Below are 14,406 nucleotides of genomic sequence, written 5' to 3' on the forward strand. Positions count from 1 at the left end.
CTGCCCACCAAGCTGGGCTGCAGGAGGCTGTGGGGACTGGGGTTACTGGACTGAACTCCTTCCTCACCACGCTGGGTGTCTTGGTGGAACAGGCAGCTGCCCCAGCAAGAGCCTTTATAAGCGTGTCCATTTGCATCCTAAATCTATGCCTTGTTCCCTTCATCTGAAGGGGAATTCCGTTCCACAGGCTGCTTCCAGAAGCAGAAACTGTGTAATTTCTAGATGTGTTTGTGGCCAGCTTATTTCCATTTCTTCTTGTGCTGGCCTCATCTTCGCTTAAACAACAGCGCTCCTTCCCCCCGTGTTTCTGTGCAGCCAGGAAACACTCCCAGGCTCGGTTGAGCTCCCAGCCAAGCCCTGCAAGGCACGTCTGCAGCACTGGGGTTAACTCTGCCAGAGCTGTGGTGCTTCTGCTGCAGCGCCGGTGCATCACGCCCCACAGCACGGCACAGAAGTGCCATCGGCTGGTTGTGAACAGCCACCTTGTCATTAACCTCCTTCACCCCAAGCCTTTGCTTTGGCTCCTCCAAGCAGAAGAGCCTGCAGCTGAGGCTCAGAATCCTTGCGAGGAGCCTGGGAGACCTCTCACTTTAACCCAGAGAAGGGAAGGGAGGAGAAATGAGGTTTGGACGCTAATTCTGGCAGCATCAGGCACGAGACAGATCAAAAACTCAGGGCAGGAGTACAAGAGAGGAGGGAAGCTGTTGCGTGCATGCTCCTGGAACCCCCTGACAGTCCTGGTTCATGCACACTGCACGTTATTTCTGTACCTACTTAAATTAAAACCAGCCTTGTCTTGCGGACGCTGACTGGACCCAGGCAGTTCTTCTCCCCAGGGGAGAATCCAATTTTCACTCCATCTAACTAGTGTTTTTTGACCTGGAATGACTCTTCTTTTTATACTTAACAAATGCTCTCTCCAAGCCTTGTACTGTGCTGCACTTCTCACAGCAGCGCCTGCGGCACCATGGCACATACGTGCTCTAAGGCAGGGAACTAGAAGTGGGCAGAGCGTGGACCTGTGCTGATGGCAGCTTCCCTGAGGTCCAGCTCTTCCCACCCATTTTCAGGTAGTGCAGCTGGCACTCCATAGGGATAACCTGCTCCGGGCTCTGTCCATCTCCTGTCAGGGTGGGATAGACCTGGCTTGCAGAGCCCCGAATGCCTGGAGGGGCAGCTGGGGCTGCGTCTGTCTCGCCTGTAGTATTAGTTAGCTCCAATTCAGAGATGCCGTGTGCCTGTCTGATTTGCAGCTAAAGGCACAACAGTTGCCTCCCAGAGGTGCTTTCCTTCCTGCAGCACAGGTCTTGGTGCAGGACACGTCCTTGCTCCTGAGCCTTTCTTATGGACCAGCTTGCTGGTCCTCTAAATAACATCTGTCAAGAGGCTCAGGAGACACAGTGGGGTCCAGGCTGGGAGGATTCTAAATGGGTTTGAAGTATTTATTCACTTCCTGCACTCCTTAAAAACCTCTCCTAGCTCTTTAGTGCGTGTTAACTGGTGTGACTCATGATCCTCAGACGCCCATACAGCAGACAGCAGCAATGTTTTGCTTCTAGTTCACTAACCTTGGTGAGTCTGTGCTATTCCGGGTGTCCCTCCAGCAAGAGGAGAAGGGTTATACCATTCACTGAGGGCAAAGCCAGCCTATTTTGAGCCACCTCACCTAACAGCACAGCAGTTAGTCACCACTCAGCAGACATGACGTTTGGCGCCAGCCCTGCCCACGGCGCGATGGACCCAGCACAACGTGTCTCTGCCTCAATGCTGTGACTCCGCAGTTAATCAACCTGAGATAGGCGAGTAAATAACTCCTTCAGGGCTGATGCAGGAAAGGACAAATACTTTGATAAGTGTAGCCCACTGTTTATATGTATTACACACCAGATCCACACAGGACACAGAGGAGGGAGCCCTGAGCTGTAGGATTAACTCCTGTCAGCGAGCCTTTGGCTCTGACTTTCTGGTCCCTACTGGTGTTGTCCTCCCTGAGGATCAGAGAGGATGGGCACGTTCCCATGCACCTGGCGTACTGTGGACATGGGAAATGTACTTGGCTTTGATGTCCCCAAGCACTAAGACATTGGGGTTTGGCTGCCCTGGTGGCTACGGAGCGGGACAGGTTTATTTTCCTCATCCTGAGACAGATGAGTGACGTTCCCTCAGCACAGTGGGTGGCACTGAGATTTGCTGACTGTGGAGACAAGCAGGAGGGAGAGCAGCAGCCTGTGGGGACCCCACTTGTTTGCAGATGTAGTTGGATGACTCCCTCCACCTCCAAACAGTGTCTAAGAACCCCCCAGAGGAACCCACCTCCTGGCATGGGTCTTTTGTAGTGGAGAGTTATTAAATACTTTCTGTCTAAAGCAAAGCCAGAGAGTATTCCGAATTTAATAGCAGTCAGATTCCTAGAGAAAGCAGCCACATCCGCAGGCTGCCAGGGCTCAGCTCACATTGTACCAGCAAAATAAACCCTCGAATTAAGTGTACGCCCACCCGCAGAACATTGCTCTGGCAGCAGCTCCATCCCCCTGGCCCGTGGCAGGTCTGCCCTGCGTGGCTTCGGGCTCACTGTCTGCCACAGCCTCTCCGGCTGGCTTCCCAGGATCCCACGCTGAAGCTGTTGGGGTCGTCCTTCACTTCATTCTTACCCAGGAAAATAAGCACTGTGCAAATGAAGCGGAATGCAGCTTTTAGGCCTTTGAATCCTGAAAAGCTGTTGCAAATTAATCCTCCTCGCACTTGCCCGGATGCACTGTGGCCGCGGGAGCAGAGGCTGGAAGGGGGTGGAAAAGCAGTATGGGATGACTTGTTTGCTTATGAGCTGAATTCCAGCTTTGCACTCCAAATCCCCCTTTTTATAGAGTTTTCCGCTGCAGTCTGCTCCTGCCCGGGGCATGCCTGTGTAACCGCTCCTCTCTCTGCATTCCTCAGATTCTTCTTCTGCCTGAGACTGGAGTGAAGGGGTCCGAAGACGCTGGTGGAGAAAAGGAAGAGAGGAGGACGAGGAGGAGATTTCCCTTGGACTCTAAGCTGTCAAATCAGAAAGCCAAAGCATGTCCCAGGTCATACAAAACCACGTGTTGCGTGTTGGACAGACTGTGTGTGTTTCCTCACGGGAGGAAAGCAAGAGCTTGCACCCAGCGGGGTACCCAGGCTGCTCCATGCTGCCCATGCAGTGCACCTACTACTCCACGGAGGGCTGGGCTGACGTGCCAGCCATGGTGCACACCAACACACACCTGCTGCCCCGTGGGGAGCTCTACGGAGCCCACCCTGTGTTTGAGCACGTGGCTCCAAAGGATACCCCTTTGGAGAGACCCACTGCCCTGTATCAGCCAAAGGAGGAGGAGGACACCGGCGCGGATCCTGAGGCTCACCTCGGGTCTCCTACCTTGGACATAGAGAGCCTCAACAAGATGATCCTAGAAATCGATCCGACCTTTCAGCCGCTCACGTGCGAGCCGGTGAAGGATGCAGTCCAACCTGCTCCTCAGGGTGACACTGCTGCCACCAAGAAACAGGATCCAGAGGCAATAGGTGAGGCAAAAGGCACCAGGCGTGTGGTGGAGCCGGTGACAGCTCAGACCTAGTGAAAACAGTCTGCAGGGAGAAGCCTTTAATTCAACCTATTTGTTCCTCTGTGTTTGGGGAATCATTTCTCATTAGAAATGGGACTTGTAGCTCGTGGCGAAAACTCCTAATCCATGTTATTACCATCAGTGATAGGGACAGGCAGTGACCCTGGATGTGATGTGTGGACGTGCTCACCCTTGCAGCAGAGCCCCAGTTCTACCCAAGGGCAGCAGAGCCTTTCCCAGGGTCATACTTGACCTGTGGAAGCACGAGGATTTGAAGCCAGACTTCCAAAGCCCTGGGCTAAGGTACTGGTCATTGCACAACCAGCCCATTTAAATGTTCCAAATCATTTTGCCAGGGAAGTTCTTTTTCCAGGGCTTGTGCACCCCTCCAGCAGCATACCTGGCATACACAAGGCAGAACATCAGCAGCACATACCAACCCCCTCTTCCTGCTCTCATGCCTGGGTGCCTTACGTGAACCCTTGTGCAACACTCTTCTGTCATCCCAGCAATCCAGAGGTCTGCTCTGTGTGCTGCTCCTGATCCCAGCACTCTTGCCTGTGGCTCTTGTGCAGTGTGTGAGCTGCTTAACACCCTTGCACAGGGTAACACCAGCAGACAGTGTGTTGCACACTGCTGAGAGCAGTGTGGTGCACCGCAGGACAGATCTATGATGTGTTTGGGTGCCTAAAGATACAGTCTCGGTGCTTCTGAAAAGCCTTTTAATCTGTCTGTGTCTTTAGACATGGAAATACCCTGAAAATCTGTCCCGAGGCCTATTTCCAGAGGAAGGGCAAGTGAGAGGATGTTAAAGGCATTGCCATGGGGCTCGGGTGATTGTGGAACAGAGGCATTCCTGCTTCCCACTAGGATGGAAGGGGGTGGCCTTGCAGATAAAGTACTGTGGCAAAGGGCAAGTTCAGCTCTTAGCTCCTCAGACTGGCTGCAGAGGGATCCGGGTGCCCCCCCAGGCATCACTCGAGGGCTGGAGTGCCCAGCAGCCCGGCAGATAGCGTGCTAGTGGTTTAGAGAATCTGGCTCCCAGTGTGGAACTGAACATCTGGGAATCTTGCTCCGAATTCAGTGGGAAAAGCCTCACTTCAGCTTTCATTTTCTTCTAACAGCTCTTCTTTTTTTTAACACAAACTTCCAACTGCTGCACATCTCACATCACCCACCTCCTCCCACCCAGCCCTGCTCCCATCTTGCACCAGCCGGCCCCATGGAAGGGCTCCTGTTGGGTTCCTACCTCCCTTTCCTCCCCTTGGCCATGCAGGGGAGGCCCCAGAACACCCCTGAATCGTTTCCACACCCTCCTTTCTGCCCAATGTTCTTTCTAAGGTTTGTTCTTCCCTGCAAGCACAGTCACTTGATGTGGCAGCTGGCGGGAGACTGACAGTGCCCAGAGCCGCTGAGAGAGGCTTGTTCTTGTCTAGTGGAAACCACGAGGAGGGTTTTAACATCACATCTGCTGGAGACACGTTGATGAGAGTCACCAGTTCCCTTTGGTACTTGCTTGTTCCTGGAGAAGGGGAAGGCGTCCCAGCTCGCGTGACAGCTCTGCTCTGTGCGGGTGACACTCCTGCCACTCCTTGATGCTGAAAACCTTGCCAAGATCTTGAGCAAACATTTGGGATTTAACCACACATGATAAGCAGGAGCAAAGGCAGGAAAGTAGGAGGCAAAAGGCCTCGGCAGCACACAGATGCTTTTCAGTTATTTCTTTAAAGCACAATTAGAATCCCCATTTCTTTTCCCCTTTGAGGGAGACATTGACAAAAAGCATCCAAAAGAGCTTGTTGTGAGGGTTTGATGCTGTCACCAGAATCACGGGGCTCTGGAGGAGCTGCTGCTGCCTGCCCATGGCAGCAGGAGGCTGCGGTTCCGGCTCCTTCCCTGTGCGTGGTCCAGCCACATTCCCACTGGGACCAGCCTGACCTGGTGCCTCCTCGGCAGCTCTCCGCTGGCTGTGCCAATCGGATCCCACGCTGGGATCAGCACAGAGAAGGGGCTCAGGGAGTAACTTTTGTACAGACTTCTGCTTTTCCTGCTCATCAAGCTTTATGCCCTAGAGGTCTGGTTGTTCCTTGCAGTAAACTGGGTCTGCAGCACTTGGCAGTCTGGGGGCAGCTGCTCTACTCTGGCCAGCAGGTCCCAGTGCAGGAACCAGGCACATAAACCACCAACTGCCAGGGAGCTCAGGGCTGTCAAGAGCAGCTTTTCATTGCTGCAGCAAAAAGGTTTTTCTCTCTTCAAGAAACACCTTCAAGAAGGGGAACTTTCCTGAACTCCATGGCAGGGCAAGAACCAGGAGCTGAAAACAGAGCTGGGCACGTTCAGACTAGAAAGAAGGAGAACGCTTGAAGCAGTGGAGATGATTAACCACTGGAACAGCCTCCCTGGGCAGGTGATGAATTCACCACTGCTGCGAGCACTCAAATCAAGCCAGAGTGTCTCTTGCTAAAAGGCATCTTATAGCTCAGACAGAAATGATGGCTTGTTCAAGGAACATAGAGACTGACGTGCACCATGGGGAGCCAGCACCCCCTTGTCCTCTCCCTGAGATTGCACTGAAGGTCTTGGAGCAAGTGATGCTCTGCTAGATACAGATAATGACAAGCAAAGAGGGGGTAGGAGATGAAGACATGCCTTGCCTGCCCTGAGCAGGAATGGAAGATCAGGAGGAAACCTACAGCAGGGCACAGGCACAGAAACTGCCTTGGAAATTACTCCTCTTGTGCAGTATGGGAGAAGGGAAGGGAGAGCAGCTGGCCCCTGACCTGGGCTGTGTGCTTGCTGGTCCCACAGCTGGCACCCGCAGCCTTGTGGCTTCCCTCTGCCTGGGTGCTGGTGTCCCTGGGGGCCAGGAGCCACCCCCCTGTGCTTGGAGGGTGTGCAGGGCCACGTGCCTGCTGCCGTGGGCACCCTCCAGCCTGGTGCCATCCCTGGGGGAGCAGCCACATGTTTTTCTCTTGAGTCAGGTACAAGCAGAGCCGCTGCCGGAGGAAACACCCTCCTCTCGCTGCAGGTCTCGGCACGCTCCAGCAGTGCAGTGCCGGCTGGGGGGGTCTGTGCAGTCAGACCTGACTGTGTGTAACCCCTTCTCCCTGCCAGCACTGGGGTGGGTCTCTGTGGCGTGGGGTCTGTGAAGGAGTCAGCCCTCACAGGGTCTTAATGAAGACAGTGTTGGGCCATGGGGGTCCTCCCTGGGCCCAGCACCCTGCAGGGCATGTGCACCAGAGCCAAAACGAATAACAAGAAGGGACATGTGTCTGCCACAGAGCTTAGCTAATGAACCTCATTCACACTGAACCAGTAACAACCTCCTCTTTCTTCCTGCAGACATCAAATACATAGAGATGACGCCAGGCAGAGCCACGTGTCCTGAGCGGCTGCAGGGCTCCCCCAGCCCTTCGGGCACACCATTCTCGAGGTCTCCCCAGGGCAACGGCTTCCTGTCCCAAAAAGGAGGGCTCAGAGGCAACTACAGCACCAGCGGCAGCGTGGTTTTCTCCAGCCCATCCGGCCCTACGCCGAGCTGTGCAGCCTCCCCACCCCACAGCACCACAGCTGAGTGCGTGGCAGTGCCTCGGCAGTGCCGGACCGACAGCATCTCCTACGGCCCCAGCACCCCTGGCATCTCCCCGGGCCTCGACAACCTGCTGAAGCCAGTGCACATGGTGAGGGCACAGCAGAGGAGCAGCTGGGTGTCCGTGCTTTCCACCAGCCCTGGCTCGGACACCAGTTACATCCTTGGAAGGTAAATGCTGCCTCATGTCTGGTCTCAGACTAATGGTGGGGGTGGAAGGGGCATGGGGTGGTTGTTCCAAGTCCTGCTGTCCAAAATCTCCTTCCTCAGGCTGGGGCTCGATGCCCCGCAGGGCTAGTGGGGTCCCTGTGGACTGTGCATTGTATCCCAGCTAAACAACCCCTCCTGCTCTCTGTCTCCCTCTTGCAGCAGCACCTACTCACTCCACAATGATGACTCGGATGCTCACCCCGCTGCCTGCTGCTCTGCTGACTGCCCATCCCCTGCCAGATCCCTGGGCAGCCCCTGCCCACCTTCCCCAAGCATCAGATCTCATTCTGGAGAAGCTTTTGGCCTGAGTCCCCACCAGCCCAGGGCAGACTGCCCCACCAAAGCCAACTCCTCCCCATCCCAGAAGGGACAGGCCAGTAGCTGTCCCCCCTCCATCCTCAACTCCGCAGCTGATGTCCCAGTGCTGTTGGTGAATGGGTGCCTGGAACAAGGGGATGCATCTTTCAGGCTGGTCAAAGCCCCCCCAGCCTCTGTCAAGCAGATCCCTGCTCCCATCTGCAGCCCAGCCTCGGGGCTCAGTGGCTTGAACAATGCACTGTCGGCACCAGCACTCTCCTGCGTCCCGGACAGTAAGTCACCTCCCTGCTATAGGGCAGGCCTGTGGGGGGAAGGAGCTGCAGAGCCTAAGAGCTGCCAGGGAAGAGGGAGCAAACACTGTTTTCTACGCTGGTTTACCCATGGGTTATAGACATAAAGGACAGGAGGTCCTTGCTGGAGCTAGAGATCCTTGCTGCATCTCCACCAGGTTGCAGAGCTCTGCGGGGGTCTCCAGCTCTTTGCTGATGAACCTGCATTAGCCACGGTGATTTGCTCAGTGGGCAGAAAAACTCTCATCCCCTCAAGGAGATGCAGATACACTTATTTATAGTACCTGAGAATGAGAACCACAATTCCGTTGTTTCGTACTTGTGAGCCCAGAACGGGTGGGGAGGAGGGGTTTATGGTTCCAGTTTGCTCTGGAGGGCATCTAAAGATACCAGAGTTCATAGGGTCCCTCATTCAGGGGTAAACACTGGGGCTATTGTTCTCTGGAGGAGATGAGCAGAGGCAGCCCTCAGGACAGAGGGTTTTAATTGGGATCCTTATGGAAATAGCAGGAGGGCTTTGTGGGTCAGATTCTCAGCTGGTGTAAATCCCCATGGTCTGGTAGACTTGTGCAGATGGGCACTGCTGGGGGATTCCACGTGCTGCCTGCCTGTGCTCCATCACAGCCTGCCAAGAGAGATAATTACGTGGAGAACGAATTATTCTGAGGAGCAGGGAGGAAGCTCTGTTCAAAAGGATTTAAAAAAACAACCTTCAACCCTGGCCAGCCTGAAAGAGAAATCTCTCTGCCAGAGCTCTGTCTTCTCAGCGATGGCTGCTGTGAAGTCTTCCAGGTCCCTCACTGGCCTTGACACCGTAAGGTCTCTTGCAGGTCCCCTCAGGGCTGGGCAGCCGACCATGAAGTTTGTGATGGACACATCGAAATACTGGTTCAAGCCAAGCATAACTAGGGACCAAGGTAAGGCAGAAAAATGTCTCTGCTGGGATAACCCCACCACAGGATTGCTCTTGGTAGGATGCTGCCTGTTCCCCAGGCTGGAGCTTTCCCCCCACAGCACCCCAGTGCCCATGCTGAGGTCCTGTGGAGGCTTGGTGATGGCAATTCAAAGTATACTGAGGGCTGGCAGGCATGGAGATACCCACTCCCAGGCCCAGGGGGAGACTCAGAAACACGGGCAGTGACACAGCCCGTCTATGACCCCCCCAACTCCTATAAAGTTTCTCCTGCCTCTGATGTGCTGCTACTTAGCATGGTCTGGGCAGGGGCTGACTCTGTCCTGGGACCACAGGACCCATGGGACCAAGCCGGGGTCCCTCACTCTGCAGGGGCACCATGGCTGGTACCCACATAAGGGACGTGTGTGTCCTCTGCAAATGCTCCCAAGTATTTCTCGCTGCTGCCAAGGAACTACCCCCCATGAGAGCATCAGCGACACGGGGAGGTTCTACCTGTTTAGCTTGGCTGAGCCCCTTCCTGTGCTTCGACAGCGATCCAGCTGCTGAAGGACAAGGAGCCAGGCACGTTCGTGGTGCGGGACAGCACGTCGTACCGCGGCTCATTCGGACTGGCCATGAAGGTTCTCGTGTCTCCATCCGGCAGCCAGACAGGTACAGGGACTCGCTCAGAAAGGTGGGGCTTGCTTCAAGGATTCAACTGGAACTACTCAAACTGAAACAAGCTGAGAAGATGCTGAGCAGCTCTTGTTTATGAGACATGCAAGTGGTGGAATCTGTGTGTGCTCGTTGTGCCCCTGTGCTGGGGCTGGCACTGCACTTGTTGCACAGTGGATGCGCTGGGGTGGGCAAGGGCAGGCAGGGAAGGGCAGGGGTGAAAACAGCTCCGGTGCTGGTGCTGACACTGTCTTCACTCCTGCCTGCAGGTGATGAGAGCAATGACCTCGTCCGGCACTTCCTCATCGAGTCATCTGCCAAAGGGGTGCACTTGAAAGGAGCCAGCGAGGAGCTGTATTTTGGTGAGGACGCTGCCATCACCCACAGCAGCCCTGGCAGGCCCAGGAGCCCAAAAGCCCCTCGAAGCACCCACCAGGACCGGAGCTGCTCAGGCACCCTGCAGTGAGCTGCACACCCACTGGCATGGGGGCCCTGCAGCCTCTGCATCCTGCCTGTGCTCTGCCAACCAGACTGTTGGAGCAGTCTCCAAAACAGAAACATGAGGTGTGGGTTGGAAAACCCACATGAGACCCCAAATAGTCAAACTTAGCCCTCCATCCCCTCCTTCTGAGCTCCATGGGACACTGTAGCAGGGCCTGAGGCACGTGGGTGGGAGGTTTTGGGCACCAGCCCCCCTCAACTCACAGTTCTGTGTTGCAGGGAGCCTCTCTGCCTTCGTCTACCAGCATGCCATCACGCCGCTGGCACTGCCCTGCAAGCTGAGCATCCCCACCCGAGGTAGGTGTTGGGGACAGGAGAGATGCTCTGAGAGGTCCCCAGCCTGGGGAGGTGGCTGAGGTCCTGCAGTGGCGAGGGGGCCGAACCGTCCCGGTGCCCCTGCAGTAGGGCTGGACGTGGAGCAGGGACCCGCAAGAGCTGACTTGAGTCCAAGTCAGTGGTGTCTTGCTTCTGCCGCGGATGGAGGATGGTCAGCAAAGCAGTGGGGAGCAGGGGACCACTGAGGGTGGGCAAGGAAAGGAGGAGTGGGGAGGCAGGAGGCGAACAGAGCCAGGAGAGGGAAACAGAGGATAAGTGGTGACCCAGAGCATTAGCGCATCAGTGCTTCTGCTTGTCGTTTGTGCAGATCTTGCTGATGGAGAAGATAGCCCTGACTGCGCTCCGGAATCCCCACTCTCCTTGCTGAAGAAAACTGCTGGTGAGGAAATGAGCAGGGGGGACACAAGGGCAAAGCTGAGCTGGTGATAGCCAGAGCTCTGGGCATGCAACCCGTGCGTCGGGCTTTAGTCCTTACCTATCAAACAACAAGCTCTATTTTCTATGTCATTCCTTCTGGCACCATTCACAGCAGAAGCTGAAAAGCCAGTGCTGTCTTTGGAGCTGTGCAAGGCAGCAGGTCACCCATGGGTGCTGGTGCAATGTCCCCTCCTGGCTTTATCACCAGGCTGGAGATACCTGCAGGTTTTCTTCACATCCTCAAATCACGGGCCTGCAGGGGAACCTGGTATTTTTAAAGAAAGGAGACTTTTGGTCCTCATGATGGTGAAGAACACAGTTCCTGAGGTCACAAGGCTGATAAAAGACCCACAATTCCCACAATTTTAAATAGCCTGTGTTTTTTGAGCCTCTCCTAATTGTATTGAGGTGACAATACAATTGAGCCTCTCCTAATTGTATTGAACATCTGGAGTTTCTAGAACAGGGACGGGGTAGTTGGGGCTGGTTAAATTGCTGAAGGACCTTATGGAAGGCACATGGAAACAGCACAGTAGGATGGGGAAGGGTCTTGTCTTCTCTTCCACAGCTGGTGCCCCCAGCCTGGGTGCAGTGGTGGATAGGCTCCACCTGAGAGCAGAGGGTGATGGGCAGGAGGCCACGGGCAGGGTCCTGGAGCAGTCAGGAACCACTTTTTTTTTTTTTTCTGGAAATTCTGGAAAATAAGTTGGCAAATTGGAAAGTTTAGTTTGACCCAGAACAGCCCTTTACAGAGCTCAATCAGCCTGAAATGTCATGTTTTAGGGTTGGCTTCAGCCCTCCATTGGGTCAGAGTATTTCTGCTTTTCATTAAAGGAAATATGTACTAAACAGGGAAAAAAATCCCAAACAAATGTGACATTTACAAACCAGAAATGAAATACTTTGGCTTTTAAAACTCTGAGTGCAAAGAATTAAAGTAAACCAAAATAAATTTGTGCAGAATCTGAGTCACCAGATCTTTAATTTTCATCAAAACAAACCTGACCCACGTCCATGTGGCCGGTGCTGCAGGATGGTGCCTGTGACCCACCCTGGACCCGCACCGCGCATGGCAGTGAGATGCTGGTGCCGTGCTGAGCCAGGCTCTGTGCTGCCCTTGCAGTGTGCAACGTCTTGTACCTCAACTCGGTGAGCATGGAGACGCTCACGGGAGCGCCGGCCATCCAGAAAGCCATCTCCTCCACCTTCGAGCTGGAGACACTGCCCACCCCCACCCTGGTGCACTTCAGAGTGACGGAGCAGGGGGTGACGCTGACGGACATCCAGAGGAAGTAAGAGCTGCCTGGGGAGGGTGAGGGTGGAGCCAAGGGCTCATGGGTGGTGGGAGAGCTCAATGGCTGATAGAAACACAGCTCAGGGGTGACCACCCGGCTCTCCTCTTGCCTCAGCCTGCCAACGGGCTGATCCGCAGCACGTCAAGAACTGGCCTGCTAGCATAAGTCTGTGTTGCAATCCATAGATGGACTTGACCCCTTCTGTTACAGCACAGGGCGTGATGCTGCTTTACATGGAGCTAGGGGCAGCATCTCACAAGTGGGAGGCAGGAGCCAGCTGATCCCGAGAGCTGGATGTGCTTTGCCACCATCAGCTTGGTGGCAGCCCCAGGGAGCAGGACCCCCAAACCCCCATCCCCAGCAGCAAAAACTGTTCAAACAGGGCTTAGTTTTGCAAATACCCGTTTCTCCCACCAGTCTGCCTGGGCGCTTTCCTCTTCTAAGGCCACGCTCTCCTCTTCCTCCCACAGGGTGTTCTTCAGGCGGCACTACCCCTTGGCTGGCATCAGGTTTTGTGGGATGGACCCTGAGAACAGAAAGTGAGTTACGGGCTGCTCTGTGGGCTGAGGGCTTCTGTCCCAGTGGGAGCAGTTCCCAGGGGTGCTCCATGGCTCCCGTCTCTGCACCACTTGAAATCCCAAACCCCAACCACTGGCTGTGCAGCTCCTGCCCCGGGCTTAATGTGCTGTGGTTTAGCTAAATATAAACCTTGGCTTTGCAGCTGATGGGATGAGTTAAATACCAGTCTGTGAATCCAATTCTGTTCTCCCCTCAGGTGGCAGAAGTACTGCAAGTCCTCCAGGTAAGAGCAGGCAAAGGGTGCTGGTGGAAACCTGGGGGAAAGATGCTGTCTCTCCAGAGGGTGCATTGCAAAGCTGTGCAGAGCAGCAAAGAATCAAAGCTTAGAAATGAAGAGGGGATGTGATAAAAGTTAATATGGTGGCAGGATGAGACGTGGGGCAACTGTGTGAGGCTTTAGGGGGCATTTTGCTCTGTAGGCTTTGATGAGAGGCTTGGCTAAGCCCAGTTCTCTCCTCTTCCACCCGTGTGGAAAGCTCCTGTCCAAGCCCATCAGCCTTCCCAGGGACTTGCTTGCTCTGGGCTCAGGATATGAGTTTTTATCTGGCTCTACCTTGTGTTCAAGAAACTCTGCACAGCTGGGGCAGCCTTGCCAGAAACACTTCTCCTGGGTCTTTTGCTTCCAAGTAAATGTGATCGGGGGGCGAGCCAAGGTGGAATTGCTGGAACTGGGGTTTTGCTTTGTGGCTGGGGCTAGTTTAAGCGTATTCCTTTGGATTCCTGGATGCAAACTGAGCGAGCCTCTCTCCTTTTTCAAAGAATCTTTGGGTTCGTGGCCAAAAGCCAGACAGATTCGGAGAACCTCTGTCACCTGTTTGCAGAGTACGACACTGTGCAGCCCGCGTCACTTGTCATCGACCTGCTCTGCAAGCTCCTGCCGGGCCCGTAGAGCACAGAAACCCTGGGATAGCTCAGGTCCCCACGCACTCTGAGCTTTCCCTGCTCCCCTTTTCCTGCTTCTAGGTTGCATTTTGGCAACAGCTCATATTTATATATATTTTTTTTTTTGTTACATACTATCGTGTCAGGAGTCTTGGTTAAAGATTTTCATGCTCTAGTGAGACGAAATGTTGCTCCAGGACCCCCTTTTTGGAGCATCGCGGGACGGGAGCTGTGCTCCCATATGGAACTGCTTGCCTCCCTCACTGAGCACGCACCGTTCCATTGCTCTGGAGGACTGGAATACTCCGGCTGAGGTCTCTGCTGGTACTTGGGGTGCCCAAGGTGAAGCATATTTGGTGGAGCTGAGCTCCTGCTTTTGGGGCCTCAGCCATAACCCCTGGTGAAGCTGGCGGGGACTCACCTCCCTGCCCACAGACCAGCATCAGGAGGCAGTTTTGCAAATCAAAGCATATAAACCCATTAGGCCCTGCTGAAAAGTCCTGCTTCCCTCAAAGAGCAAGATGCTGCTGTGTCAGAGCAGTGTATTCTTGCCTGGTGCTGGTCAATTCTCCTGCCTCCCTTTGCAAAGCAGCGTCACCGGCCAGCCCAGCCCTGGAGCTGAGGAGCGGATGTTGACGTTTTCATGACAGTGAAATGGTGTGGTTTTGGAAATGAATTTGTGTGAATCTGGGCCAGATCCTCGGATGACGTGAATTGGCGCGGGGTGGTGGAGCGGGTGCTGCTGTGATTTACACCAGCTGAAGGTTTTCCTCTTGCTGTAACCTCAGCAGAGCGGAGCAGCTTCGTGCAGTCGCCTCCCTTAGCACGTGCTTACCTG

At 54.6% G+C, this 14,406-nt stretch overlaps 1 protein-coding gene across 1 annotated transcript; it reads left to right on the plus strand.

Moving 5' to 3' along the window:
• The first annotated feature begins 3,056 nt into the window (after positions 1-3,056).
• Positions 3,057-13,630, plus strand: TNS4 (tensin 4). The gene is made up of 12 exons (XM_030508411.1): positions 3,057-3,540; positions 6,924-7,341; positions 7,540-7,970; positions 8,819-8,905; positions 9,436-9,555; positions 9,828-9,920; positions 10,279-10,356; positions 10,703-10,774; positions 11,936-12,104; positions 12,578-12,646; positions 12,883-12,909; positions 13,446-13,630. The coding sequence occupies exons 1-12, from the start codon at positions 3,057-3,059 to the stop codon at positions 13,573-13,575; spliced, it is 2,178 nt and encodes a 725-aa protein (XP_030364271.1). The 3' UTR covers positions 13,576-13,630.
• Positions 13,631-14,406: the final 776 nt, after the last annotated feature.

Source organism: Strigops habroptila, chromosome 19, assembly GCF_004027225.2.
Source record: "Strigops habroptila isolate Jane chromosome 19, bStrHab1.2.pri, whole genome shotgun sequence".
Classification (NCBI taxonomy): domain Eukaryota; kingdom Metazoa; phylum Chordata; class Aves; order Psittaciformes; family Psittacidae; genus Strigops; species Strigops habroptila.